The following is an 11444-nucleotide window of genomic DNA, read 5'->3' on the forward strand; positions in this document are numbered from 1 at the left end:
ACACTGTGGAGCAGGAGATGTTTCTGTGGTCAGCAATGAGTAGAATTTCTCGCTAACAGCAGTGGACAGCAATTCCTCCTTGCATAGTAGGAGCCTAGGGAGATGAGTAAACAGTGTAGGAGCCTAGGGAGATGAGTAAACAGTGTAGGAGCCTAGGGAGATGAGTAAACAGTGTAGGAGCCTAGGGAGATGAGTAAACAGTGTAGAAGCCTAGGGAGATGAGTAAACAGTGTAGGAGCCTAGGGAGATGAGTAAACAGTGTAGGAGCCTAGGGAGATGAGTAAACAGTGTAGGAGCCTAGGGAGATGAGTAAACAGTGTAGAAGCCTAGGGAGATGAGTAAACAGTGTAGGAGCCTAGGGAGATGAGTAAACAGTGTAGGAGCCTAGGGAGATGAGTAAACAGTGTAGAAGCCTAGGGAGATGAGTAAACAGTGTAGGAGCCTAGGGAGATGAGTAAACAGTGTAGGAGCCTAGGGAGATGAGTAAACAGTGTAGAAGCCTAGGGAGATGAGTAAACAGTGTAGAAGCCTAGGGAGATGAGTAAACAGTGTAGGAGCCTAGGGAGATGAGTAAACAGTGTAGGAGCCTAGGGAGATGAGTAAACAGTGTAGAAGCCTAGGGAGATGAGTAAACAGTGTAGAAGCCTAGGGAGATGAGTAAACAGTGTAGAAGCCTAGGGAGATGAGTAAACAGTGTAGGAGCCTAGGGAGATGAGTAAACAGTGTAGAAGCCTAGGGAGATGAGTAAACAGTGTAGGAGCCTAGGGAGATGAGTAAACAGTGTAGGAGCCTAGGGAGATGAGTAAACAGTGTAGGAGCCTAGGGAGATGAGTAAACAGTGTAGAAGCCTAGGGAGATGAGTAAACAGTGTAGGAGCCTAGGGAGATGAGTAAACAGTGTAGGAGCCTAGGGAGATGAGTAAACAGTGTAGAAGCCTAGGGAGATGAGTAAACAGTGTAGAAGCCTAGGGAGATGAGTAAACAGTGTAGGAGCTAGGGAGATGAGTAAACAGTGTAGAAGCCTAGGGAGATGAGTAAACAGTGTAGGAGCCTAGGGAGATGGAGTAAACAGTGTAGAAGCCTAGGGAGATGAGGTAAACAGTGTAGAAGCCTAGGGAGATGAGGGTAAACAGTGTAGGAGCCTAGGGAGATGAGTAAACAGTGTAGAAGCCTAGGGAGATGAGTAAACAGTGTAGAAGCCTAGGGAGATGAGTAAACAGTGTAGGAGCCTAGGGAGATGAGTAAACAGTGTAGGAGCCTAGGGAGATGAGTAAACAGTGTAGAAGCCTAGGGAGATGAGTAAACAGTGTAGGAGCCTAGGGAGATGAGTAAACAGTGTAGGAGCCTAGGGAGATGAGTAAACAGTGTAGAAGCCTAGGGAGATGAGTAAACAGTGTAGGAGCCTAGGGAGATGAGTAAACAGTGTAGGAGCCTAGGGAGATGAGTAAACAGTGTAGGAGCCTAGGGAGATGAGTAAACAGTGTAGGAGCCTAGGGAGATGAGTAAACAGTGTAGAAGCCTAGGGAGATGAGTAAACAGTGTAGGAGCCTAGGGAGATGAGTAAACAGTGTAGGAGCCTAGGGAGATGAGTAAACAGTGTAGAAGCCTAGGGAGATGAGTAAACAGTGTAGGAGCCTAGGGAGATGAGTAAACAGTGTAGGAGCCTAGGGAGATGAGTAAACAGTGTAGGAGCCTAGGGAGATGAGTAAACAGTGTAGGAGCCTAGGGAGATGAGTAAACAGTGTAGAAGCCTAGGGAGATGAGTAAACAGTGTAGGAGCCTAGGGAGATGAGTAAACAGTGTAGGAGCCTAGGGAGATGAGTAAACAGTGTAGGAGCCTAGGGAGATGAGTAAACAGTGTAGGAGCCTAGGGAGATGAGTAAACAGTGTAGGAGCCTAGGGAGATGAGTAAACAGTGTAGGAGCCTAGGGAGATGAGTAAACAGTGTAGAAGCCTAGGGAGATGAGTAAACAGTGTAGGAGCCTAGGGAGATGAGTAAACAGTGTAGGAGCCTAGGGAGATGAGTAAACAGTGTAGAAGCCTAGGGAGATGAGTAAACAGTGTAGGAGCCTAGGGAGATGAGTAAACAGTGTAGGAGCCTAGGGAGATGAGTAAACAGTGTAGGAGCCTAGGGAGATGAGTAAACAGTGTAGGAGCCTAGGGAGATGAGTAAACAGTGTAGAAGCCTAGGGAGATGAGTAAACAGTTAGAGTAGAATCTCTACTCAGTACTCATAGGCCAACTACTCAGTTGAGCACTTTGGGGTTTTGGGTACAACTACTAATGAACCTATTGGGGTTTCAGTTGAAGCCGTTTGGAGTTTTTGAACACTGAGAAGGCTATTAAGCTCAACTACTCAGTTGAACACTTTTTTTTCTTTTCTTTTTTTTTTTTTTTGGGGGGGGGGGGGTTCGGACAGTACCCATCAGGAAGGTCAGCAACATGGTGACCTTTTGGGGTTTTGATACAGTACTCGGCCATCTGCTAGTTAAACCCTCGTGTAGCGGTCAACACTTTAGCCCTTTTGGGTGTATGGGTGCAGCAGTCAAGTAGTTAGACTAACAGTTAAACCCTTTCGTGTTTCTAATGCATGAAGTAGATCAACCACAAATTTGTTTGGCACAGTATTATTTTGATAACTCTAACTATCCCTTTCGTATGGTTTATTCGCTCAAATAGGTTAACAAATTTGGTTTGTCCCAAATTTGGTTATTTCAAAGTTAAACCAAAGTCAACAAAACAACTAGACAGTCGAGCTCGAGGATTTGTTCATTGAATCCTGTAAATATTGTAGTCAAAAGTTAACCCCATCCAAACCTGAAGGGAAAATAATCAAAACCTGCCAAGCTGTACTGGATCCCTATCCCAGCACTGGGGACATATTACTCTAAATATGGTTATCAAGACATTCCACTTTACAAAATAATAAAATGATTGGTAGCCAATTTGTCACAGTTTGGTCGAGTATGTGTCATTCTAGCTGAACAGCAAAAGTAAATGTTCGCGTAGCATGATAATAAATTGTTGTTTGCTGAAGGCAAGTAGGTAACATGAACAGCGAGTCGGTGGTTGGAGGGGGGGGGGGGGGGGGTGAGAACGGGCCATGCGAGAGAGTGAGGCATCGTTCGATCGTTCCGTTTTGTTGTCTATTTGTAACTGCAAACTGCAGTGTGGGTCCGACAGTGTGGGCCCGAGGCCCGACCTGGTTAGACTCCATGCAGCAGCGTTCGATCCTCCTTTATATGACGTTTTGTTTCAGGCACTTTTGTAGCTCTCTGACATTCCATATATAAACTTCTTCTCTTTTGTGTCGAGGACATTTTAAGAGCGGAAAACATGCTGCAGTTCATGTCAGTTTGTGCCGGACATGTTTGTGATGTTTGTTTTCGTGCCATCGAGGGGGGGGGGGGGTAGAACATTACAGCAACAATGTTTTTGATTTCTAATATTCTTCCAGGGCCCCAGAACTTATTTATCGTATTTTGTTGAGATGTTTTGTCTTCTTTGTTCGTTCCTTTTCCCCAAATTTCTCTATTTCCAGGTAAAACAAGTTTCCAGACAACTATTTTTTTTTTGGAATTTGTTTTGTTTGCATCATTGATCGCGTGACAGTTTCTGTGGAAACAGGAGTTAATGTTGTTGTTCCCCAAAAAATAAAAAGTCTTGCTATTCGTATATTGATCTTGTGACAGTTTCTTTAGAACTCATTGATTACCATGACATCTGTTGTTCCAAAGAAAGTAAACAACAACAAGTTTAATTCATCGAGTCCACCACAACACTTTAAAAAGGCATCCTTCTCGGAAGCTGTAGTTTAATTTTGTTCCCCTTTGGCCGCGTGTTGTTGATAGATACTAAGCCCGAAGTTAGACCGTCAGCGATTCTGTTTATTTGAAGCATCAGTCACGTGCATCGTATTACGATTTAAACATCATTGATTGATCGCTTTGGACACGTGACCTACATCAACCTGATGGTACATTGATTCATCCATCTCGGTACGAATCATGTGTCTTAAAGGCAGCAGACACGTTTGGTTAATGTCAAATTCCACTTTATGTGTCTTAAAGGCACCAGACACGTTTGGTTAATGTCAAATTCCACTTTATGTGTCTTAAAGGCACCAGACACGTTTGGTTAATGTCAAATTCCACTTTTCTCACTTGGTTTATCCCTACATATGCATAACATAACAAATCTGTCGAAGTTGCAAGAAAATAATGAAATAATACCCCTTGTTGCACTTTGTGTGTGCTTTCAGATTCTTGAGAAAGGCTTCAGGACTGAAGTCTTTCTCAGATTCTTAAATATATTTGAGTGAGAAATTACCTCCTGCTAAAAAGTACGTTACTTCAGATGGCGTCGTTTCTCACATTACAGCTCTCCGTTGCTCATTTCCAAGTAATTTTGTATGCTAAAATATATTTTGAAAAATTATCAAACGTGTCCAGTGTCTTTTAACTTAACATATTCGTTTGATTCTGTGGGAGTTTTGGGGTAGTTTTGTTTGCGAACTGTTCGGTGGCTGACAATGAACCACACGGGCGTTGCAACAAATCAGGTACTTCACTGCAGTTATATAAGCATTATTCTACTTCTGTTTCTATAGTTACACTACTTTATTTTACAACTGTTTTAAAAGTAAAATCTTATATGTGTGTGTCTTTTCTCATAGGTGTGTTACGTGGTTTATCGCACCCGTAGTATCACCACAGTGACCGGTATGTGTATCACCTCATTGGCCCTAGCTGATCTATTTCGTGGTATCTTGGTTCTACCCTTCGTTATAATGGCGTCTGTGCTTGGTAATGAGTGGGATCTTGGTGATGTGTTGTGCTCTCTGAGTGGACTACTCTATACCCTTTTTGGCACGGCGAGTGTCATGACATTGGCAGCCGTTTCGATCGATAGGTAAACTACATGTTTGTTTGTAGTTGTTGTTTTTTAGTTATTTTTTTTAGATGATCTTCCAGTCAAGGGAACTCGGAAATCTCTCACCAGGGGGAAATTAACACGAACAAATTGCATCAGCCAATCTCTCTCATTTAAACATTGGTTTAACATCTATTATTACATTAAGTGCACAAATCGATAAATTGTGATTCAGTAACTATAGACGACATTACAATAGTCATAGTAAAGGCAGTGGTTCTAGGATTCGAACCCACAACCTGCAGTCTATTCAACTCGATTTTCTTGTCTCTCCATTTCTTCTGTCATATTTATGTAGCGAAAACGAGGCTTAAAGTGATAACCAATGTGTGTTTAACTGCATGTTGCTGTACTCAAGCTTTCAATTGCATGGTTGAAGATAAAACAAACCAAAATGGTAATTTTGTTTTTCGAAAAGAATTGCAATTAATAAATTCCAAGAAGTCCTTCAACGGGAATTATTTGGATGAAGCATGATGATAAAGTTAATATCACCTAGTACAGGAGTATATTATAATCCGTCAATGATATTTTATCCTGGGGCAAGGTTTCACCGATATCCGGCTTTGCATCGGGAATATTATTGTACTCCCATGTAATGTCGAGATTTAAAATTACAGTTACACCAAAGTGAAATTGACGTCCGTCCTGTTTTAAAGATGCCTCGCACGATTTATCCTGATTAAACGTGATTTGACTGTTTGACGGCTATGCTCTGATTGTATCGAGTATAAACTTACATTTTTTAGAATTGCACGATAAACTGTACTAGAAGTTTAGGTGCTCCGCTTGTTGCAATCCCCATTTGTACTTAGTTTAGTTTAGTTTTATAAGCTTTACTTATTTACTTGTTATCAATATTCTTGTACCTTTCTTGTTGTACAAATGGAAATAAAACAAACCAACCAAATAGTCCTTGCTTTTTGCGATCATGCTTTGACTTGGCATTATCCCACGTGTGAGTTTGGCCCGTAAATGTAGCCCATGAACTCGGTCGTAAATGAATGTTAAGCCAACCTGAGCACACACACACACAGCTCTATGTTACACACACTCTATGGACATACATTCTGTGCGGTTACATACCTAAATATTGCAACACTGGTGGAAACACTGTGTGAACGTATGAAGTCCACAGAGTGTTTAAAGTCCTCTTTTCATCTCACGTCCACACTTCAAATGTAACACTAAGCCACACAGGATAAGACGGCCATTATCACCCCCTCACCGACCTCAGTATTGTGTAATGTTAGTACATCAGGGTCCCCTCACATAATGAACAATCAAATTGGATCTATATTCAAGTTACAGTTTTTTCAAATTATTAATTCGCTTTCTGTATTAACTTGTGGCATATTACTGGGCATCATTACCAGTTCATAATTGATAATGACGTCATTACGGACGTGATTGCGAAACAGGGCCTATTATTCTGCACACAATGGGTAAAAAGGACCTCCATCTTGGAGGGTCAAACAATGGACACATGCAGGCGTGTACTCCATACACAACTTCCGCAACCTTGGTGTAGACGTTGTTTGAGTAAGTGACTTTACAAAAAGTCATATATTTTGTTGAACTGCTGAGAACACAAATTGTCTTAGTACAGAAAGACCTTGCTTAGCAGACACAGGTTATCAGCGATAAATGCCATGTCATAATGTGACTTATAACAGGTCCTCTGATTAGGGAACTTTCTGTCGAGGCAGCCCTTATCACGAATCCTAAACTGGCAGAACATATTTATAGTATCGAACCAAATCATCGTCTATTGTTCCATTGTTTTTAAGGGCCCCACAAGGGCACTCCTATACGCCCAGTTTTTAGTAACGTGTGTACTCAACGTACGCGTGTGCTATTCCAACAGAGGAAGCGATACAGTAGTGCCGTCATCTGAGTCTAAGGGGCCGTGGTGTAACCGATAATTTTCATTGGATGAGGGAGCAAGCTGGTGTAATGGGACAACTATTGGGCTAACCAATGTAACAGACCAATTCATTACCGCATGTATCGCTCTTAAAGAGGCAATGGTTCGGAGGTTGGGGCACACCCCCAGTCCCTGTAGCGCCACTGAGGTGAACCGCAATGCATACAAGTCGCCTTTAACGTATGAAGCCCAACTGCCTCGCCTTTTATAAGATCCACGTAGACATCTCTAAAGCCTGCAGCCAATTTTAACAGGAAATCTTGAGCCGTTGTGCGCTAGTTTCAGTTCCGAAGAAAACAGTTATTTGTGTCTACATTTGAATGGCTCCTTCGACAAGGAGCGACACTCAGATCAAAGATTTGGTTTCATTCTGTGCAATACAGAGCACTAGAACAATTTAACTGCTCTTCTGACAAGTAGGAAATGTCTCACCAGGTTAAATAAAGCATTACATGATGTCTCTGATGGGGCATAAGATTTTCAACACGGCACTACGTGCCTATTAGTTCTCTCAAAAATACTGTGCGCTAAATTGTCCAGAAATAACTCATAATATGAGTCATTTCTGGAAAAACGAATGTACAGATTGCTTTGAAGAAAAAACGTTTTGTCTGAAAAGAACTGAAGATTTAAAAAAAAAACGGATTGGTACTCAACAAGGTTAAATGTCTATACAGAAAAAGAAATTAAATATTGTTAATAAGCTTAAAATTGCTCATCATCAGTAACAAAACATTAATCCACATACACATCAAGCAAATAACTGGGAACAAAATGACACTTGCACCAATGTTTTAAGCAGCTATACTGTCTACCAAGCCTGCCATTGCACTTTAAACAATTATGTCAAGCGTCTGTTAACTTTCAGTTGCCTAAAATACAAACACTATTTCAATATGTGTTTTTCATTTATTTATTCAAACATATTTCTTCATAATACGACAACAAACCAAAACAAATTATGTGCTTCGATGAATATGTTAAGTACGACCATTTGGCGGATGAACCGACTCTGACATACAGCTGCAGCCGTTTAGGTTCCCAGCCACTGCCCAATCCGTCAATTTGGACGCAACCTAAACTACCATGAAAAGTAATTTCTCAACTCATAGCGATGCCGTCAAAATTAATCTAACACTACAAGACATTTCTATTATATTATGATACCCCGGTATTACATAGTAATTTCCCTGGTGTTTTAGTCGGAACATCCCCCGTGTAACATCGTAATATCCAACGTGTACACAGCAATATCCCCGCTGTATCAATGCTTATTTGTACAGTTATGTTCCCAAGCAATATCAAAATGTAATTATTAAGCTCATGTGAACATTACACAATCAGTTTTCGTGCGGTTTAGAGAAGAAAAAATCCCGGAACCACGGATCGTCATGGAGCCTCTCGTCTAGGTCCCAAAATTAGAGCCGAGTAAATTTTAACACAGAGCATGTTTAATCACTGAACTCTTATATTCCCCTCCGACGATTCTCTCATTTCCGTCTTCTAATCACCAAAAACATAAAGCGTGGAGAAGAAAAAGAGGAAATGTCATAAAATATTCCCGTTATTGGTAATGGGGAGGTAATCAGATACATTGGTTGTAAGCTGATGAGCCAAAATGATATGAGAGTAGGATAGCTGTAGTTACCGCGATCAATTGTCTCTTATTGTAACTTCTTAAGTTCACCTTTGGATCCTTGGCGAAGCTTGAGCTGTAGGTCTTTGCTTTTTATTCTTTATTGACAAATTTAATGAATAATTCACTTGAGATATGGAATAAATTATAGGCTAGTGGTAAATGGTATGGGTAAGTTTGGGACATTAAAGGGACACACCGGCTCACCGTTTACGCAATTTAGGAATGTAGAATCATAAATAATGTTTTTATAGATGGTTGCTGTAAACAAAATCATCAAAATGTCACGTATTTAGCGAAAAATGATTTAAAAACCCCTTAGCGGTAAAAGGCCAGCGTATACGTGTTTCCAGCCGTTGCAACTGTCAAATCTTCGTGACATTGTCGCACAATGTTGTAAGTAGACTGGTGCTTTGTTTATAGCAACGTTTTACCATGACGCAGCATAGGATCCAGTCTATCCATACAAACAGCATAAACGGGTCAGGCAAATCCTTCGACGATGGAGGTAGTCGTGCTTCGACGTACATCCAAAGATCGTCACAAAGAACACAAAGAAACTAACCCAGAATATGATGGGACATGGACAAGTAAATAAAGCATTCCTGGCCCCAATAAACTAGGCATACTACCGCACAGCCATGATGCAGTTTGGAATGCGATCGTGGCGTTATGTGCTCCCGACGTGCCAGGACCCAATTTCATAATGCCTTCATAGTGGCACAAAATTTGCCTAGCAAAAAATAGTACTGCAAAGCTGAAACTGATTACTAGCCAAATTTTAGGTAAATTTGAAAACTTTTGGCTGGTGCCCGACTAAATTTTTAAACAGTAAAGAAAATGTGTAAGCAGTATTTTCTGCTAAACAGATGAAACTGATCAATGGGCCCTGTTCACAGTGAAAGATTTTTTTTATTTCGGTGGGGGCGGGGGGAGTAGTGCATCTTGAGGGATTCAAAAGCGTCCTTGTGAGAATGTATTTTGAAACGTAAGAGTAGCTGCAAATCTTGAAACGCAAGCCGAGCTTGACTCGGGATTGAAAGCGTACCTTTTGATTATAGCGTATAACTGGAACCTAAACATATCTTGGATTGTATAAGCGTAGCTGAGTAGCTGTGTAGCTTGAAACGTAACCATTTCTTTTGGAACGTAACCATATTTTTTGGTACGTAAGCATATCTTGGTACGTAAGCGTAGCTGGGTATTTTGGAACGTAAACGTAGCTGCGTATGAAACGTAAGCCTAGCTTGACTCGGGATTTTTGTTTTGCTACCTTTTACAACATTCTTATTCACCTGTCCTTTTTTACGATGGGGCTCCGTTTTTTGTTATCCTTTTTTCTTCTTTGTAAAACATTTTAAGCTACTCACACAATAACACTGTCAACATAACAAAATGCGGTATTCCTACGTTTTGACATAATCAATCTTGTTTAAATACCTGAAAACTCAAAACAAAAAGAAACTAGGAGCCATGAAACAAAACAGAGCATTATGCGATCATAAGAAATAACGGAATCGACACGAGGTGTACCGACTGACAAACCCACGATGACAAACACGTACTTTGATGTCTGGCTCCCAACCCCTCCCAGGCTAACGGCGAGACCCGCAAGCTTGGAGTTCATAGCGCCTCCAGCCCCCCACAAAACACGGCATGCACGGTATGGTATAAGTTCCCCGAGTCTTACGTTCTGATTGCTCCACGCCGTGGGGCCATATAACAAGCTTCCGTTACACGGACTCTTTGAATGCGAATCTTACGTTAGATTTTTCACCATTATTTACATTTTGTAGCGATAATTTGAATACAGGATCTTTTTCGTCAATTATTCGTCAATAATTTTGTATATAGAAAAGTTTGCGGTAACACCATGTAATAACAATCTCTAAATGAGTTGGGGTGGTTCTGAAAAGAACCGTTGGATTAACTCGACGTTTCGATCAGTATGCTCTGATCGTCTTCTGGAGAATGCTGGACTCTGATGCTGCATGCTGATTAAGTACTGGGCGGTGGATCAGCGGTGATGCATGAAGGCGGGAAATAGAGGCGGGAAGTGAACTCGATGATGCGTGGTGAAACCTGTTGTGGAGCCTTGGGTGGTGTGTGGGGGGTAATTTTGTACAAAAAAAAGATTTAAATTTGGTTAAGTAAGTTACTTTTAGACGGCTGGAAGTAAAACTAGCCCGGAAGGTCACGTGATTGTTTGTACAATTCGGCCGGTGTGTCCCTTTAAAGTCGCCTTATTCCCTCTTTCCAGTAAAGTTTTCTTACATGAAATTATAGTTATATAAGTAACAAAACAACCAAAGAAGTTGTAACTAATATAGCTGCTATGATCATAAACAAATGATATGAACATAACGATGATTGTATGCTACCTTTCTTCGCAGGATTAGTATTGTGTCGCGAGCTGATTCCAGACAAAGATTGACTAAATTATTTCTAAGTTCTAAAGCAGGTTCCGTCTCTGTAACCCAAAGGTGGCCTTGTTTCGTTTCTGTGGTTGCACTGTGGCCGTACACATTGACATTGCCCTCGGCAGTTACACCTTTATACTTATCAAAACGTTTCATCTATACATGCGTGCGTCCGGCTGGCAAATTCAAGGTAAATCGGCAGTATTCGGAAGATCTCGCTGATATTCCGGGGACTATAATGTGCATATTGATCACATGTCTGGCCTCAAAATGTTTGTTGTTTCAGCATTGCATATAGATTAAGCTGGCGTTCTATGCTTCCTCAAATTTGCCAGTGCGAAGTTTAATTTGGCTGATTGATAGGCCTATATTGCAAGGTGAATGGTGCTTCACCGCGTTGTAGATAGTGCGGCCGTTGTTTATTTATTCGCCTCCCTTATTTAAAGCAAGTCGTATCTGAATTAGTGGCTTCGGCTGTGGCTGTGGTTTGATTGCCACGTGCCGTACGTTTCAGCATGATAAGCCCATGT

General features: G+C 41.2%; 1 protein-coding gene across 1 annotated transcript in view; it reads left to right on the top strand.

Annotated features, from left to right (window-relative positions):
* LOC117296075 (histamine H2 receptor-like) overlaps positions 1-11444 on the top strand; it is a 34415-nt gene that overhangs the window by 17055 nt on the left and 5916 nt on the right. The window contains exon 2 of the mRNA XM_033778946.1: positions 4675-4910. Coding sequence (XP_033634837.1) covers positions 4675-4910 — 236 coding nt within the window. The remainder of the gene's footprint in view (positions 1-4674; positions 4911-11444) is intronic.

The sequence above is a fragment of the Asterias rubens genome, chromosome 10, assembly GCF_902459465.1.
Source record: "Asterias rubens chromosome 10, eAstRub1.3, whole genome shotgun sequence".
Lineage (NCBI taxonomy): Eukaryota > Metazoa > Echinodermata > Asteroidea > Forcipulatida > Asteriidae > Asterias > Asterias rubens.